Source organism: Protopterus annectens, chromosome 11.part0 (assembly GCF_019279795.1).
Source record: "Protopterus annectens isolate FY-2018-M chromosome 11.part0, PAN1.0, whole genome shotgun sequence".
NCBI classification, from domain to species: Eukaryota; Metazoa; Chordata; order Ceratodontiformes; family Protopteridae; genus Protopterus; species Protopterus annectens.
The window spans coordinates 1,140,994,865-1,141,014,057 of record NC_056745.1 but is presented as its reverse complement, the minus strand read 5'-3'; the positions used below and the strand labels follow the sequence as shown (position 1 = coordinate 1,141,014,057).

Sequence of the window (19,193 nt, the reverse complement as noted above, 5' to 3'; positions counted from 1 at the left end):
AAGTTCATAATTTATTGTAGTAAGTGCTTTCGCTGGAAACAATACTCCAGCTTCTTCAGACTACGTTACAAAGACATGCATCTGGAGTGTTTCTCCCCAGGACTCCACTGAAAATGGGCTTTGTTCCAAGTCGGACATTCCTGGTTAACAAATGTTAAATAAATGTTAAAATCTCCTGTCTTTGTCTAAGCAAACATTATGATGCAAACAGGATGGACAAGCCATTATAACAAGTGTTTACAGGACCATTTGCTCATGCTCAAACATAATATGTGGTCAGGTGAGGTGCAGCATTTGTGGGGAGAGAATAGAGCTGCTGCATTTCACCCAAACACTGTAGCTGAGTTTCAGCAAACAAGATGTAGCAACCGTGGGAGGACTAGTAGTACAGGCTATGATTTCAAGCCACAGTTGGGAGGGTGTTTTTAGATTTAGGCAGGGGAAGCTTTAGGTTTAGGGAGCAGGAAGGGCATTTAGTGTTTGAGGTTCAGTTCAGGGCATTTTTCATTTAGGGAGTGGGAGGGATGTCGATCAGTAGAGAGTTTCTAGTGGAGTTTTAGGGTTAAACAGCAATTGGGGACTTTCTGTTTAGGACTGGAATATGGATAGAGGGATGATATTTGGCATCATAAGGGGATGTTCTACACTGTTTACAATTGATTGCAATGCAGAGTTTTCTATTTATTTTAGCAGCATTCCTTGTGGCAAAGATTATGTTGATTTCAGAAAATAGTTCACTGGATCTTTATGCAGACAAAATGGCTGTGTATGTGCATTTGCAAGGAATACTAGTCAGTTAATCTCATAAAAAATGATTAATTTGGTTAAACATGACTAGTGTTTCTTTGTTTGAAAAGGGAATTAATAACACATACCTGCTCAAAGTTTAAAGATTAAGTGAGAAATATCTTGAAATTATTTAAGCTTGCAGTAAGAAAAGGATTTAAAGGACTTTTTGTTACTTTCATCTCAACCCATATGGTCTGCATGGGTATTCTGTTTTCACAGCAAGTCAAAGACTTAATGCAACATGCTTTTCTCAGAGCAACAATTAAAGAATCAAACCTGATGATTTAAAAGGTGAATGACTATAACTACAAATTGGGCTATCACTGAAGCATCTACAGAAACAAAGGAAAATGTTTATAAGGAGAGAAAATTCTATTGAGAAAATTTAAAGGGAACTTGGATTGAACACTGATGATAATTTATAAATGAATATAATAAGCAATGTTGATACACAGTTATGAATGTACATTAAACATGCTGAATATTGGCGATTAACATACATAGACCTACAATCAAACCAAATTTTCTGATTATACACATACTTGACAATAAGAGAGTCAGTCATATGTGTGCTTGGAATATGGTGCACTCAGTGAAAAATCCAGACTGCAAACCTGCAAATAATGTTAATATTAGGCAAATATGTATGAATATATGTCCTGATTGTATGGTGTCTTTCGGCTTTTCCCGGTTAGGGGTCGCCATAGCGGAACTCTGGTCCGCTAATGACTGGCAGTAGATTTTTTACATGCTGAGTTTGCCAGCCCTGACGCACAACCTTGAACGAAGGTACGCCCATTCATGCATGTCTCCACAAAGAAGACGCTCTAGCTAAGAATTGAACGGCACAACGTCTTGTTGTAAGGCGACAATGCTACCGCAACACCACTACTGCAGTACTGTGTTTTATTTCTTGTATCTTAATAATGCCACTTCAAAGAACATGACATGAGAAGGCAGGAGATGTATAAAAGGGGTAGTTGTTATGTGACAGGATACTGATGTGATTGCATAGCAAACTATGTTCTTTTTCTGGGGGAAGTTGGTGAGGTGAGGCAATGTTGCTACTAAGTTAAGACCAGTGAATTCACCATGTATTAACTTTAATCTTGATAGACATACATTTGGACATTGTTTTGGCCACATATATCAGCTGTGGAAATGACAGACTTGAAGAGGAGAACCAGAATTCTTTCCTATCCACTACCTGGTACATATCAGCTTACAGCTTTCATAGACAACCCTGTTCTGAGCTGGTCTACTGTAGCACTCCAAGAGTGCCCATCAATGGTAATTTCATTCCTACACTGGGCCACTGCTTGGTGGGGATACTGGTGATGATCTACTCAAAATGCAGTTTTTCCCGGTAGTCTGTATTCTTTTGCTACATTTTGTGTGTGCGTGTGTGTGTGTGTGTGTGTGTGTGTGTGTGTGTGTGTGTGTGTGTGTGTGTGTGTGTGTGTGTGTGTGCGTGCGCGCACGTGTGTGTGTGTGTGTGTGTGTGTGAGTGAGTGTGTGTGTGTGTCTGTCTACATCTATTACCTGTCTTTAGCCATTGTTTGATCTGAGTGCCTATCAATGTGGAGACAATATCAGTGATCAGAGGAAAGACAGTGGAAAACAAATGTAAAATCAAACACTTTTCTATTCAAGGACAGCTTTTCCTTTCTAAAATGAGAGAACATTGCACTGATTTTGAGGATAAGATTACAAAAATAAGAAATTCCTTCTGCTGGGATTAATCCATGAAGTGCTTCAATATATTTGATGTGATTAGCTTCTATCTTTACTGCACTATGTCTGAACATGTTGTCTATGACAAGGTAAGTGAAATGCTTTCACTTTGTTTGTCTGGAATACAATGGATAAGATTGCCATCCTATAATGATGATTACAGTCTGTTTCAAATCACCAAGGCAAAACATTTTCTGAAAAGATTTTCATTGATGAAAGACTTTGCATTACTCCTCCACTAAAACAGCAACCACAATCATTAAATACTAATACCGAATCTTGACATGCAAGAAATTACTATCCTAGTTCTAGACTTCCTTTTAAAGGTAAGTTTTTGAGAAGCTGGTAAATGTTTGAAGATACTCCTATTTACCATATCATGGCCTCTCTGATCCATGTCATTCTAGTTATTGATCTAAACACAGTACTGAGTATGCCCTACTTAAATTTTTAATCACCTACCTATAGCAAGAAATGAATGGGTATATTCCATCTTGGACTTTTTTAATCTCACAATAACATTTGATATTGTCAACCTTGGCATCCTTAAACATCATGCCCAAGTCTTGTTGTGGACTGACACTTTTCTTTAGGGGCATGCATCTTATGAATTGGGCCACACCAGCCCAGTGTTGTTGAGAGTTATTTCTTGTCTTTTCACTTTTATTTAACATTTGTTTACTGGGAAACAAAGCTAATTTTCAGTGGAGGCCTGGGGAGAAACACTCCAGACGCATGTCTTTGTAACATGGGAGGAAACCAGAGTACCTGGAGAAAACCCACATGAACGCAGGGAGGACATACAGACTCCAGGGCACCCCAGGCGAGAATCGAAGAGGACAACCTCTTGCTGTGAGGCAACAAAACTACCACTGCACCACTGTGCAATCCACTTTAGAATGCAGGAAATCACAGGGCTCAGTCATCTTCCTCCTTTTTTTCATGGCATTAGAGTTGCTACTCAAGAAGCTCATGAAACAGGAGCGCACTTGTTATACATCTTATTGTGATGCTACTCAACTTTACTTCTCCTTTAATTAGGATTCTGTCTTGCATGTAGCTTGATTTATATCCTTCAGTAAATGCTTTGAGCCAACTAAAGCTTAGACCAGCTAAGACTGAGGTACTGCTTCTGCACACCAGTGTCCAGCCATCACATCTTTTTTTCACCATTGCCTTGATAATAAAAGACTAGGTCTCAGGTTCATCAACACATCATATTTCTATCCTAAGAATATCGCCTAGATTTGGTACATTAGTTCAGGTTCAGACTTGATGATGATGATGCATCATGTACTTAGTAATCTTACTTGAACTACTGATATGTCCTTAACCTCAGATGTATGAACAGGGACCCTTTAAAAGCAAATTGAATGCAACATTTTGCAGCAAGGCTGCCGATTAGGACAATGCATACATCATACCCATTGCAAGTGACCTGCACTGTCTGCTTTTCTCTGCTATTTCTACTCTCAGGATTCTTAACATTTACATAATGTGACCACCAACTGGATGGATTACCTGCTGTGTGATGTAGAAAGTGGCATTTTGGGCAGGGGGATATGTAGATGATTTTCTATATGTCAAGTGGCTCTTGGCTACTTTGCTGTCATTTGCAGTGTCTAAACTGAGCAGATGGGGTACAGTTGATGGATTCTGATAAGGAAGGAAATGGACCTTCTTTGTACTGAAATCTACTTAACAAGAAGGCAGGAAAAACTAGGGAAATAATTATGGAACGATTTCTTGGTAGGTTTTCTATTGCTAGTTTGTATAGAAAATGTACCATGTATGTGCATGTATTTAAAATCAGTGATGGTGATAATTAATAATTTACTATTCTTCTCTAAAAAAGTGATTGCAGGCTTTATGCCTTTCCTTGGATTGGTTTGTACAAGAAAAAAAGAGTAATGGAAGTACACAGTAAATTATCACACTTCAACCAAACAAGGAATTACAATACGCAGAATCATCCCTGAAAGGAGTGTGAGAGTTACATAAGCCTCGGTGGATGATGTAGTGGTGGTTAAAATGATAAAGAAGTACACCTTGTGGAAAGGTTTTATAAAAGCTGCATTTAGACTTTATCAGATAAGAGAAAGGAATATCATGTCTCTGATGTTGCAGCTAATCAGTGGCACCATATGACAAAAGAATGCTCATGAACTGTGCAACTAACTCTGCCCACATTGACAGGTTTACCTCTACACTTTAAAAATATGAACAACACACAATCCTAAAGTGGATAACTTACTTACTTGTGACAAATCTCTCATTTTAAGAACAAAACAACACATTAGCATTAGCAAAGAGTTACAGGTCTTTCAAAATATCAGAAAAGCTTAATTAAAAAAGGTGTGGAGTGTATCAAAATTTCATAGGTCACTATAGACCTCAGGCAAAAGTGAATCAAATGCCGATTTAAAAGGCTAGGACTTGGCAAATTTTATTGATAAACTTCTACACAAGCATGAAATTTGAGTAATAGAAGTTCAGAATTTATTAGATTTTGCATGCAGAGAAACTTCACTAAGAAGGCTGTTCACAAATGGTCTGTTTGGGCAGTAAGCAAAAAAAAAAACACCCATTGTGTGTGTCATGTAAGTTGAAAGAAGGTCAGAAAATTCAGCAAATTCCCTTCAGTTGGTATAATACATTTCCATTGGACAGGCTTAATTGTTAGACATTCAAGGTATCCAGCTATATATGGAGGAAGGCAGAGAAAGTGATCTGAAGTCATTCCTTAGAAGCAACCATTTTCTTCTTTATTTTAGTGGTCATCTTTGGATTAATTAAAAAAAATACTTTTCTTGACTTAATATGGACAGCATCAGTTTTATTATCATGAATCAGTTTATTTGCTAAAATAATGTTATAGTGAACATTTGACTTGGAACAAAATTTAAAAAATACTACAGGTGGGGCATTTGCTATAATATTCGGTAATCAGGGCATGCTTGGTATTTCTAATGAAATTGCTGAAGCATTGTCCCAAATTCAGTCTCACAGGTTTTGAAACTTGATAAAAAGTGGTATTGAGATGGGAGAAACTTTTGCTTAAATAGCATAGAAAATGAATGACAAGAAACTAATTTGTTGTTCTATTGGTCTTCTACCCCAGTCCTTGAATGGCATATGTTATGGTAATTAATACATATGGAAAAGGCCATGATTTTTCTAGTCTAGGTAGGTATGGTAATTTATATTTCAATGATTGTTAACCCAGTATTGATGGGTTTTTACATATTTTGTTTTACTGTACCATGTTTTGAAATATAATTTATATATATATATATATATATATATATATATATATATATATATATATATATATATATATATGTGTGTGTGTGTATACATGTATAAATCATGTATATATTTGTATGTACTTATATACTTTCTTTGTAAATGGGTTTGGTATTTTAAGAGGTAATGGGGAAGCTAGTAATGGTGTCATGTGATGTGTTTTTGCTTATTTAAGGCAAGTGCATGCTGAGTTTATTTGTTCTGAAGAAGTTGGATATTTGTCTGACGAAAGCACTTAACCTGCAATAAAGTGGTTACTGGAATTGTTTCCCATTCAGTTTTAAGTTTGTTAGTTCTTTGTCTAGCTATCATGATTATTTACAATGAGTCCTAAAATTTAACAGACAACACCAAATGTCCCCTTGGACTGCAGCAGTTTGGTACCATTTGAAAATTGCACAATTACAGAATGCCACTGGCACATTAAATTCCTATCTGCCAATCTAAGAGTCTTTATTCAGTTTTCAACGTTAATTTTCTTTACATTTAACAACAAGACTTGCGATACCTAAAATAGCACACAAACTTTTTCCTTGGTTGGCAACAGTTTGGAACCTTTAAGAAATAGTTCTCACATTAAATTGAATAAAAGGAAAATTAGAAATACTATGTGAAATACCCAGATGAAGCTATTTATTTTAAGAAGACATAACTAGAAGGTAGCCATTTATTTTAAGATGTCATAACTTCACAGTCACATCTAAAATGTGGGAAACTTTTTCCTTGGTTGGCAACAGTTTGGAACCTTTAAGAAATAGTTATCACATTAAATTGAATAAAAGGAAAATTAGAAATACTATGTGAAATACCCAGATGAAGTTGTTTATTTTAAGAAGACATAACTAGAAGGTAGCCATTTATTTTAAGATGTCATAACTTCACAGTCACATCTAAAATGAAGGGAAATTCATTGTTAAAAATAACATGCTAGTTAAAGCAAAATTACAAAATGCCAATGACACATTAAATTCATATCTGTCAATCTAATTAAGTGTCTTTATTAAGTTTTCAAGGTTATTTTTTACATTTTACAGCAAGATTTGCGATACCTAAAAGAGCACACACAATTTCCCCTTGGGTGATAACCGTTTGTAAACTTTAAGAAATAGTTATCAAATTAAACTGAATAAAAGGAAAAATAGAAATACATTTCCAAGTAAGGCTATTTATTTTAAGAAGACATCACTAGAAGGCAGCATTCCCACTCTTTATTTAGCCAACTTAGAATATGTATTACATGGGAAAAACCCTGCTAATTTAAAGGTACAAATGTTCATATGTAATATTAACAGAGATAATGCATTTTCTTTTATTCATTTGCACAGAGGAATATATCTTTTCTAAGGACTGTATGACATCACACTTGTTAGATGTCAATTGGTTATTTAAAAAGAAAAATTAAGAGTTAACATTTCATGCTGTGGTATAGCACCTGTATTAATCTTAGGGCCATTTATCTTCTTTTGAGTTGTCAGTTACATATTTGGGTTCCTGGAGCTTAGTTTGTGGAATAGGAAAGCAAGGGCATATTCATGTTTGTGAAGTTTTAATGACCTTTGGATGGTAAAACAAATTAAAAAGTGTGCCATCTAAGTATTTATTAAACTATTGCTGTACACTGTACAGATGTAAATAAATAAATAAATCATGAGCACAGCAAAGATAGATATTAAGTTATATTAGACAATGCTCCATTCATCTAATGTAAAGTATGTTATTTGATTAGTCTCTGTCCTGCATCTTTAAAAAGACGGACGTAAAAACATGCATAATATTTAGTAGAAATAAAATCAAGACAAACAGTATTAAGTCAAAGGTGGCTTCAGTATTAAAACCTCATACAGTATGAACATTTTGCATATAAGTACTGGATCTACTTTGGTCAACCATGTGAAGTTATTGTACAGTTGGATTTCATGGGCATGACAACAAGTGTGAATATATTATTTCAGTTCTACAAAGCAACCTCTGTCTTCAAGCTATCATGTTGGTATTTGATGGCAATCCAGTGATCGATGGATGAAAAAGAGAAAAAAGTTATAAAGAGCTAATGTTCTCTCAATACCAAATGTGTTAGAAAAGCAGAGTAATACTCAAATGTGATAAATGCTATATTATGTGGCCTCTCAAAGAATATTTCTCAACTGCTGCCTGGGTAGATGGACATTGATTAAGATATGATCTACATTACCTGCAGGTGATACTGTTGTGATAGCAGGTAGTGTTGGCAGTGATGAGGCAACTAAAAAATAAAAAGACAGTATTTTAATTTTTATTTTATTTATTTATTTATTTTACATTTGTTAACCGGGCTAGTCTAGCTGGATATATTTCCATTTTCAGTAGAGGCCCGAGGAGAAAAGCTCCAATATAAGCACAGCAGAATATACAAAACAATATATACACAGTATAAAGGATAAAAGATATGACTGACAGTGTCAGACAATATATGACAAATCGATAAACCATATAATACATGGGTAAAATAACAGTACAATAGGTAATTTAGGGAATACTATTTACAGCTCAGTCCTTACAAGGATATGCAGCGGGGTTTAGAAAGAAAAGCGAGAGAGAGAGGTGAGAGGTCAAGAATGAAAGGATTAATCCGGATTGCTGCAGGGCATAACCAATGGATCTTCATGTGGTTTCTGAGGTTTTGTTTAAAAAGAGGCAGAGACGGAAGTAAGGTAAGTTCTATAGTTAAAAGGTTCCAATATTTACCTACAGTGTTCAAGAACAAGGAATCACCTGCTTTGTTGTTGGACTTTGTTATGGTGGCTAGAAGTTTGTTAGAGGAGCATAGTGAGTGAAGGTTTTTGTAGGGGATGATGAGGTTAGAGAGTATAGAAGTAGTGTTAGGTTGGTAGAATAGCTTGTAGGCAATGGTGAGTTGCATAAATACCAGAAGATTTTGTAGTTCTAGCCAGCCTAGTTGCAGTAGGTTCAGACAGTGGTGGGTTCTAAAGGGATTGCCAGTAGCAAATTGGGCAATACTATTGTAAGAATTAGTTAGTTTGCTAAGGTTATTTTTTTTTAGGTTAGTGTAAATGGGTGAGGTATAAAGAAGAGTTGAGATTAAGTGAGAGTGAGCAATTTTGGTTCTTGCTGATTGTGTTAGGAAGGGTTTGATTCTGTATAAGGAGCCAAGTTTTTTGTTTACAGATTTTATAGTGTTGTTTATATGGCTGTCAAAGTTAAGGTTATTATCAATAGTAATTCCTAGCAGTTTAGTGGTGGAGTCTGGGGATGTGAGGGTACCGTTGTTGGAACTAATTGAGAAGTCTACTGGGGAGGACTTATTGGTAGGTGCAAAGAGTAGGAGCTTTGTTTTTTAGCATTTCGAAAGAGGCAACACTTTAAGAACCAAGTCTCAATTATGTTGAATACCTTCTGAGTTGAAGAATGTAGTTCTGAGGGGGAGTTAGCTGAGCATATGATTGTTGAATCGTCTGCATATTGTATACAGGTGGCTTGAGGAACTGCTACATGCAGGTTGTTAATGAATACTGAAAAAAGGAGAGGTCCTAGAATAGATCCCTGAAGGACTCCAAGGATGACTGGCAGGAGGGATGAAAGGTTCTGATCCCAGAGAACTGTCTGTTGTCTATTGCTAAGGTAGGACTTGAACCATTGGATAGCCAGAATATCAAGGGAAAGGGACTCTAGAATGTTAATAAGAAGGGTGTGGTTAACCATGTCAAAAGCTTTTGAGAGATCGATGAAGAGTGCAGATGAGAGGGTATTACTGTTGCGATTTCTATTGATGGAATCTGTGAAGGATAAGAGGCCGGTAGTGGTGCTATGAAATGGCCTAAAGCCATGTTGGCAATTAGCGAGAATGTCATGTTGAGGTAAGTGGTCTAAAAGCTGATGGTGAATACATTTCTCCATAATTTTTTCTAGGGGAAATAAAAGGGCTATAGGCTGATAGTTAGAATAATCTTTTGAGTTGCCACCTTTATGTAGGGGTATGATATGAGAGATTTTCCAGATTTCTGGGATGTACCCCTCTGTAATGGTTCTATTAATAAGGATGGATATTGGGTATGCAATAACTTTGGCTGATTTTTGCAGGTATTCAGATGGTAGCTGGTCAGCAGAAGGATTGCAAGGCTTAACTTTTTGGATGAATTTGAGGATGAGACATGTAGGGATGGGTTGCAATTTAAATGTTGGAAGAGGGCTAGGACTGGTGGTATGAGGTTTTGAGTTATCTGGGGTTTGTTGACTGGCAAGTGACTGTATGGTCTCAGTGAAGAAAATATTGAAAGCATTAGCAATTTGGAGGGAGGTATTATGATCAGACCCTAGTGGGGCTGGTGTACGAGAGTGGCCTGGGAGTAAGAGTCTATTGATTCCTGACCAGAATTTCTGTGGGTTGTTTTGGTGGATTTCCTGTAAATTATAGTAGTAGTTCTTTTTGTCAGTAGGTATGGCCTTTTTTGTAGTATTTCTAAGCTGCCTAAAGTTTTGTTGGTCAGAGAGAGTTTTGGTAGCTCTCCATTTAGCCCATAATTTGTTTCTAAGTAACATTTTTTGTCAGGTTTCCTTAGAAAGCCAGGGGGGCTGGTTTGGTTTTCATTCTGATGGAACGTTTAGGAGCATGCCTCTCGAGGATACTTAAGAATTTGGAGTTGAAGTATTTAGCAGCCTCATCGAGTGGAAGGGATTTTAAAGCATTCCAGTCACAGGCACTTAGTTCATTTTGAAATAGTACTTGGTTAAAGTGTTTGTTGGTCAGTGATACCCTATAAGTGGGGGGGATAGTAATATCATTTTTTTGCCTTATAATGTAGGTCAACGAGTGATCGCTTACATCGTCAGGCAGAGTTCCAGTCATATAAGCTTGTTTATGATTATTAGTAAGAATCCAATGTAAGGTGGTTTCTTTTTTATTTGGTTTGTCGATTCTGGTTGTAGAGGTAATTGTTTGACTAAAGCCATGAAGATTAATATGGGAAGTGGGATTTTCAGCATTGACAGTTTTCCAGTCAGTGTTGAAGTCACCTAGTATAATAGTTTCTTGTGAGTAAGTAGAGGATATCCAGCTAAGGATATCCTTGATAGTATTGGTATTGTTACCAGGAGGAAGATAGATACAGATGATATATAGTGATTTGATGGGGTTGATTTGAAATTTGGAGATAAAGATTTCAGAATTGTTTTCCTGTGGTGGGTTATAAGATAAAGAGGTGATGTGAAGTCCATCTTTATATAAGATTGCTACTCCCTCATCTTTACGTTTAATACGGTCTTGTTTCAATATATTATATCCTAGGGGGAATGATTTTGTTGTCTTTAGTATGAGGTTTTAACCAAGTTTCTGTGAGGCAGAGGATGTCAAAGGAGTAAATATCTAGCAGGGTGTGGAGGTGGGCTATTTTGTTATTAATACTTTGGATATTAAGATGTCCTATTAGGAAAGAAATGGGGGGTTTGGAGTGGTTAACAAGGGGTGTAGAATTGGGGCTGGTGGTATTGTTTATGCAGACATTGTGTGGGCCTGGATTAGGGTGAATGTCACCATCTTTCAAGGAGGGATTTTTTTAGTCTTAGAATAGGGTTGTAGGTATGGCTTATTAGATATTTTACTTTCTTTACTGTGAGTTTGTTGTATTTATTATGTGAGAGTCTGTGGTATTTGGCTAGCAGGTAGCTTGGATTGGAAGTGATATTTATTTGAGTATATGTGTAGGTAAGGGTTAGTATAGTGGTTTGTTTTGGAGAGTAATAAAATTGGTAAAAGGTTGGTTTTTCAAAGAAGGTGAGGATATATGCTGAGGTGAGGACAAATATACATGTTGTTAGAAGTGGTAGTTTGGTTGTGAAGGGTTTAGTTACCTTAGGCATACTTAAGAGTTTAATAGTACAGGTGAGTGGGGGTGGGGATGGATGAAGAATATAATAAGGTATATAGAGTAGATAAGGTTATTCAAATGGGAATTATTCCCAATTTGTATTGGTATTGGATAGGTGAGAAATACTATAAGAAGGCTATGAGTAAGTATGTAGGTAGAGGAAGGGTGTGGCTGTATGTGTATAGTGGTTGGTGTGTGTGATTGGTGGGAGTATTAGAGTATTAGAGAAATTTCATGCAGAGTAGATACTTGCAATAATGTGTTATGGGCTGATCAAAGAATTAAAACTGTAGCTCTACTGCTAAGTTTAGAAGTGTAAAATTAAGGTTCAAGACTTAACCATACTTCTTCTCAAGTATCATGTGTACATAACTTTGATGATAGGCAGATACTAATAATCATTAAATAGAGTAAACTAGTAACCATGGGATGTGTTTCAGTTTAAGGCTTAACTGAAGTGAAAATAATTTGTGGATCTCCATTAAAATACAATAGTTTTCAGATTCTTTATCCCACCTTGTCTGGTAACATATTTTACATCACAGAACTTTTAAATATTTGAAATATTCACTCGCTGGTTTAGATCTCACCTGTATGTAGAGTGCTAGTAGTCAGCCCTGAAGGAAAAACATCACATAGATTATTGAAAGGCTTTAAGAGTATAATCAATTCCTTGCAAATAAAGCTATTTGTAGCTAACACAAAGTACTTCATCCTGTAACATTGTATGCAGTTCTCTAGGTTAAGAGTGAAATGTAGAGAAAGTAAGACAACAAAGTGTCTGCTTTTTCTTAAAATACATGAAATTATGGATTAAACAAAAATAGTTAATACCTCACCTGTATACTTAGCAGTTGTTTCTGTTGGTGCTAGGGATTGAAATAAAGACAAATTACATTTTTCTTATTTGTGAACCTCCGATCATTTAATTTAGCTTTCAGTTTAATCTTCTCATTTTCTACACATTGAGATAATTTTTAAGGGTATATAGCTTCATTTAATGGAACAATTTAATAATGGTAAAAGCAACATGGAAGACCACTTCTGTGTGATTATAATCTTCTCTATACATTGCACTAAATATTTTTAGTTTTAGCAAAGCCAGCTATCATGTATATTTACAATGATTCCTAAAATGTAACAGACAGCACCAAATGTCCCCTTGCACTGCAGCAATTTGGTAACATTTGAAAATTGTTATCAAATAAAAATCAGAGAAACAGAAAAGGTTAAACATGGCATGGAATGCACAATTTAAGCCATGCATTTTGATATGTCATAACGTCACAGTAACATATAGCAACCAATAATACAGACTACACAGAATATGCATGGTATGGATAAAGCCTGAGTTGTTTTAAAGGCTTGACGTATTTTAAATGACGTTACAGATAGGAAGTAAATGTTATTTTTTTTGCACATTGGAAGACATTATTTTAAGTATTAGTTAATATTACATTTGGCAGATTTCAATTGCTTAAGTAATTTAGGAGAAAGAGGAGTTATTATTTTAAATAGCTTGCCAGGCACCTGTATTAACCATAACATGATTTATCCATATCACACTTGCCTGCTGCATGTTTTATTTTCTATACTGCACTTTTTGGCTTGAGGAAATAAGGACAAAACCATTTTGGTAAGTAATTATGGACTTTTAGGAGGCTACAGCTTATCAAGAAGAATGCTGCACAAAATATTTTCCTAGCTAGATATACAAAAAAGCTGCTAAAAATCTTCTGAAATGATGGGACATATATTGTTAAAAAATAACATATTAGGTAAAAATACATTTCTATCAAATCCAAACAATGGATTTGAGACATTTATTTTTAAATCTCTAAAAAGATTTAAGTAAACCTGAAATGTATAAGATTTAGAAGGATTGTATACAGGTTAATAAATCATAGGTTTAAAGGGATTTCTGCATTCATAGTTTGTACAGTCAGATGATAACCCCAGATATGTTCTCATCTGTATACGACACTTAAGCAAAATCATAACACTGGACACTACCTTTGCTGTGACAATACATGCAAAGATAATACTTATGTTTTGTAGAGTAAACTACATACGCCAAGCTTGTTGGTTGAACATGATGTTAAACCAGTGAAACATGGATGAATGGCATAGAAGAAATATCTAATATGCAGTTAGTCCTGAATGTTTTAGAAATGACTTGTGGTAATACTTTAGAGAGGGCAACACTGTATTATATGGATTTCAAGTGAACATTTCAGAAACCCAGAATATGTTTATGTATAATAATTATCGGGATGGTGCAGGAGCTGATGCTGTTGAAGAAGCTGTGGCAGCTGAAAAATTAAAATACACTATCAGATAACTTTTATGCAGAAGACATACCTGTAATAACATGTGCAGTCAAGTTTAAAACATTGCAAATCTCATAACCGCTAGTAGTTGGAGTGCTAAACATTTTCCTCCAAGACCTATGTAAGATTGTTCCAAATTTTCATGTGTTTTTAACTTTCCTGATGATCAGATACGAGTAAGTTTTAAACACTGCACAATATATATCACCTGTGTATTATTTATTTCTCTCTGAAGCTTATATGAAAACAGACTAAATCCTATAACTCCATTAGAATGAGATATCCTTCCGATAGCATATCCCACCATGTATTCTAGTTTACAGCCTTAAACTCTTGAATATTTGTAATATGCATTCACATGAATATCTCTTACCTGTTTTTATAGGAGTAGTTGAAGGTCCTGGAGGAGAATTAACAGAAGATTCTATGAATACTCCTGAATCTGAATAATTAATTTCTAACAAATAAAATATTGATAGCAAACCAAGACATATGTCAGATCCTTATTTTTTCCCTTTATCTTATGCGAAGTATGAAATGCATAAGACTAGTTTTTGTGTGCTTTTAAAAAATATCGACACACTTATTTGTTATAAAAATAGTTTAAATAACTTACCTGTATATTTAGCTGTTGGTGCTGTAGATGCTTGGAATAAGAATAGAGTAAAATTAGATTTTTTTTAAACTTGGCTTTCTGAGATTAACCAGTTCTGCATTCAAGTTATTGTTTTTTGAAAAAAACATTGATATCATTTCAAAGATATTTTCTTCAATTGGTTTAATCATTTGCAGATGATATTAATAGCAAAAGCAGAAATACAGAATGCCAACAAGATTTGCAATGCCTAAAATAGCACACACAATTTTTGCTTGGTAGAAAACACTTTGGAACCTCTTACAAATATCATTAAATAAAATTAAATAAAAGGAGAAATGGAAATACTATGTGAAATTCCCATGAAGCTGTTTATTTTATGAAGACATAACTAGAAGGTAGCATTCCCTCTCGATTATTCAGGATACTCAGAATATGCTTGGAATGGCAAAATCCCTGTTATTTTAAAGGCACAAATGTTGATATATAATGTTATCAACGGGACTGCATTTTCATTTCATTATTTGCACATAGAAGTATATGTTTCTTAAGCACTGCTTAACATCACACTTGTCAAAATTCAATTGTTTACTTAAATGAGAAAAAGTGGGATCCAACATTTCATTTTGCTGTAGCATCTGTATTAATCTTAATCTTCTTTTGAGTTGCCAGCTGTACATTTGGTTTCTTGGAGTGTACTTTGTGAAATAAACAGGCAAGGGCATTATCATATGTTTGTGAAGTTTTTATGAACTTTCAGCATGGTAAATCAGATTAAAAAGAATGTTAAGTATTTATTAAACTATTGCTGTACACTGAAGATGTAAAAAAATTAAAACAAGCTAATTTCATAGAATGCTTGTCTTAGGAGAACATGATCCATTAATCTAACGTAAAGTATGTTCTAGGTGGATTGAAGTAAAAAGGTAAATATTTTGTAAAATAAAAGCAAAATGACCAGTACAAAGTTAAGGGTCGCTTTGGTATTAACACCTCATACAGTATAAAAAAATTGCATATAAGTTCTGAATCTAGTTTTGAAATTCATGCAAAATTGTTCTTCTGTGTAAACCTGAGGTGCATAAGATTTAGAAAGATTGTATACATGTTAATAAATCAAAGGTTTAAAGGGACTTCTGTATTCATAGTTCCTACAGTCAGATGATAACCCCAGGTTTGTTTCTCATCTGCTTACAACACTTAAGCAATATCATCTTACTGGACATTATCACTGCCGTAACAATACATGGAAAGATAATACTTATGTTTTGTAGAGTAAACTAGACACTCCAACTTGTTGGTTGAACATGATGTTAAACCAGTGAACTACGGATGAATGACTTAGAAGAAATATCTAATATGCAATTAGTCCTGAATGTTTTAGAAATGGCTTGTGGTAATACTTTAGAGAGGGTAACACTGTATTAAATGGATTTCAAGTGAACATTTCAGAAACCTGGAATATGTTTATATAGAATAATTATCGGGTACTTTGGTTTACCTGCAGAAGAGGATGGTACAGGAGCTGATGTTGTTGAAGAAGCTGTGGCAGCTGAAAAATGAAAATATATTATCAGATAACTTTTATGCAGAAGACATACCTGTAATAATATGCACAGTCAGGGTTAAAACATTGAAAATCTCATAACCGCTAAGAGTTGGAATGCTAAACATTTTCAGCCAAGACCTATGTAAGATTGTTGCAAATTTTCATGTGTTTGTAAGTTTCCTGATGATCGAATATGAGTACGTTTTAAACACTGTACAATATATATCACCTGTGATATATTTCTTTCTTTCTGAAGCTTATATGACAGCAGAATAAATCGTATAACTCCTTTAGAATGAAATATCCTTCCAATACCATGTCCAACCATGTATTCTAGTTTGCAGCCTTAAACTCTTGAATATTTGTAAGATGCATTCACATGAATATCTCTTACCTGTTGTTACAGAAGGAGTAGTAGAAGGTCCTGCAGGAGAATTAACAGAAGATTCTATAAATACTCTTGAATCTCAATAATAGCTGATTTCTAACAAATAAACATATTGATAGCAAACCAAGAAATATGTCTGATCCTTATTTTTTTCCATTATCTTATGTGAAGTAATAAATGCGTAAGACTAGTTTTGTGTGCGTTTCCAAAATATCTACACACTTATTTGTTATAGAAATAGTTTAAATAACTTACCTGTATATTTAGCTGTTATTGCTGTTGATGCTAGGAATAAAAATAGAGTAAAATTAGATTTTTTTTTAAACTGGCATTCTGAGATTACTCAGTTCTGCATTCATGTTATTGTTTTATGAAAAAAAACATTGATATCATTTCAAAGATATTTTCTTCAGTTCGTTTAATCATTTGCAGATGATATTAATAGTTAAAGCAAATTTACAGAATGCCACTGGCTATTACCTCAATTATATTCTCACTTTACCCCTATCTCCTCCCCCTTAAAGAACCATCACTCATTTACCTTTATCCATTACCCTACCACTCTATCCACAAATATCCCTACATTTAACCACCTTAACCTAAACAAATGGCTCAAGGATCCTGTAAACCCTTACCTTTATTACTACTCCTAATTATACTTATCATTCCCTATCTACTTACTCTCTACGAACACCATAGATTCCTAGGACTGCAAACCCACATCACACACACCTCTGTCCTTACCCCCAGCTCCACTCATAGTGTTAGCAACCTCCCCAGCTCAGCTAAGTACTCAGCAGCCATATTTCATAGACTCCATCACATCTCTCAATGTAACCCACTAGCTAGAAAAAATAAGAACCTAATTTTTAAACTTCTACAACTCATCTTAAAAGTTCAGGTCCACTCCCTGTTAGATGGTGATATACACCCTAACCCAGGTCCTACCAGTATCACAGCTACACAGCCTGATACAACAACAAATTCAATCACACAGACACTTACCAAGCCCCCCAACTCTGTCCTGATAGCTCATCTTAATATTCGTAGCATCAATAACAAAATAGCTCACCTGCATGCCCTTATTGATGTTTATTCCTTTGACATCCTCTGTCTGTCTGAAACATGGCTTAATCCATCAATACAAGACAGTGCAGTTCTACCCCCTGGCTATAATATCATAAGACGTGACCGTAACACTAAGAAAGGTGGAGGCGTAGCCATACCTTATAAGAATGGATTACAAGTTACCTTGTTAGACTCCAAACCTCCACTTTGCAACAAATCAGAAATTCTTCTAACTAAGGTTCAGCTCAACAAAAGCAAAGCCATATATCTATCATGTGTCTATCTTCCCCCAGGCAATAACATCAACACATTAGAGGCTATCCTCAGCTGGCTCTCAAGTAACTACCCCCAAGAAACCATTATACTTGAAGATTTTAACATTAACTGGAACTCCTGTATATCTGAGCAGCCTTCTACTCATATCAACTTATATGGTTTTACCCAAACTATAACATCCCCAACCCGCACCAATAAAACTAACAACAAAACTAGTACCCTTGACTGGATACTCACTAATACCCCCCAACTAAACTATAAAACAGGCAGCCTCCCTGAGGACATAAGTGATCACTTGCTTACCTATTTAATCAGAACAAAAACTGTCATCCTAAACTCTACCATCTGTAGAACTATTCGCACTACCAAAAATTTTAACCCTGCTCACTTTCAAGCTGAACTAGTCACCTGTGACTGGTCACCCTTGAAATACCTCCCAATAGATAATGCCGTGAAATACTTTAACTCTAAATTTCTAACCATTTTAGACAGCCATGCCCCATTACTCGGTTAGAATTAGAACCAAACCGGCACCATGGCTCACCAAAATGACCAAACAAAAAATCCTCCAAAGAAATAAACAATGGGCCAAATGGCGCTCAACAAAAAGCTCCTCAGACCACCTGCAATTCAGACAGCTAAGAAATGAAACAAAAAAAGCCATATTAGCCGATAAAAGAAACTACTGCTACCAAATACAACAAACCAACCAAAATAATCCCCAAAAATTCTGGCGAGGTATCAATAACCTCCTACACCCTGGATGCTCAAGTACTCCCTCTCCCTCTGGCTCTGATCACAACAATCCCATCCAAATAGCTGACTCATTTAATACTTTTTTCACTGAAACCATACAATCCCTAGCCAACCAGCTATCCCCTAGCATCCCAAGCTCTGCCACAACCTTTACCAATAATTCTCATCAATTTCATTTTCAGCCAGTGCCCACTTCACTTATCTGTAAACTCATACAGAAACTTAAACCCACTACTCTCTCTGCTGATAAATTACCTGCAGATTACCTGCAAAAAGCTGCTAAAGTCATAGCCTACCCCATATCCATCCTCATTAACAGAACTATTTCTGAAGGATCTATTCCCCTAATCTGGAAAGTCTCTCACATAATTCCCTGCATAAGGCGGTAACTCCAAAGAGTTGTCCAATTATAGGCCCATAGCTATTCTATCTCCTTTGGCAAAATAATGGAGAAATGTATACACATACAACTGTTAACCTACCTACTGATCACAATTTATTAGCACCCTGTCAACATGGCTTTAGACCATTTCATAGCACC

General features: G+C 35.4%; 1 protein-coding gene across 1 annotated transcript in view; it reads right to left on the bottom strand.

The window, feature by feature from the left end:
* The window catches only part of LOC122815033 (mucin-5AC-like), a 168,090-nt gene that overhangs the window by 105,971 nt on the left and 42,926 nt on the right, over nt 1-19,193 (bottom strand). Inside the window, exons 20-27 of the mRNA XM_044087284.1 lie at nt 16,808-16,837; nt 16,559-16,588; nt 16,117-16,167; nt 14,637-14,666; nt 14,394-14,420; nt 12,530-12,559; nt 12,281-12,307; nt 8,021-8,071 (exon numbers count right to left, since the gene is read on the bottom strand). Coding sequence (XP_043943219.1) covers nt 8,021-8,071; nt 12,281-12,307; nt 12,530-12,559; nt 14,394-14,420; nt 14,637-14,666; nt 16,117-16,167; nt 16,559-16,588; nt 16,808-16,837 — 276 coding nt within the window. The remainder of the gene's footprint in view (nt 1-8,020; nt 8,072-12,280; nt 12,308-12,529; nt 12,560-14,393; nt 14,421-14,636; nt 14,667-16,116; nt 16,168-16,558; nt 16,589-16,807; nt 16,838-19,193) is intronic.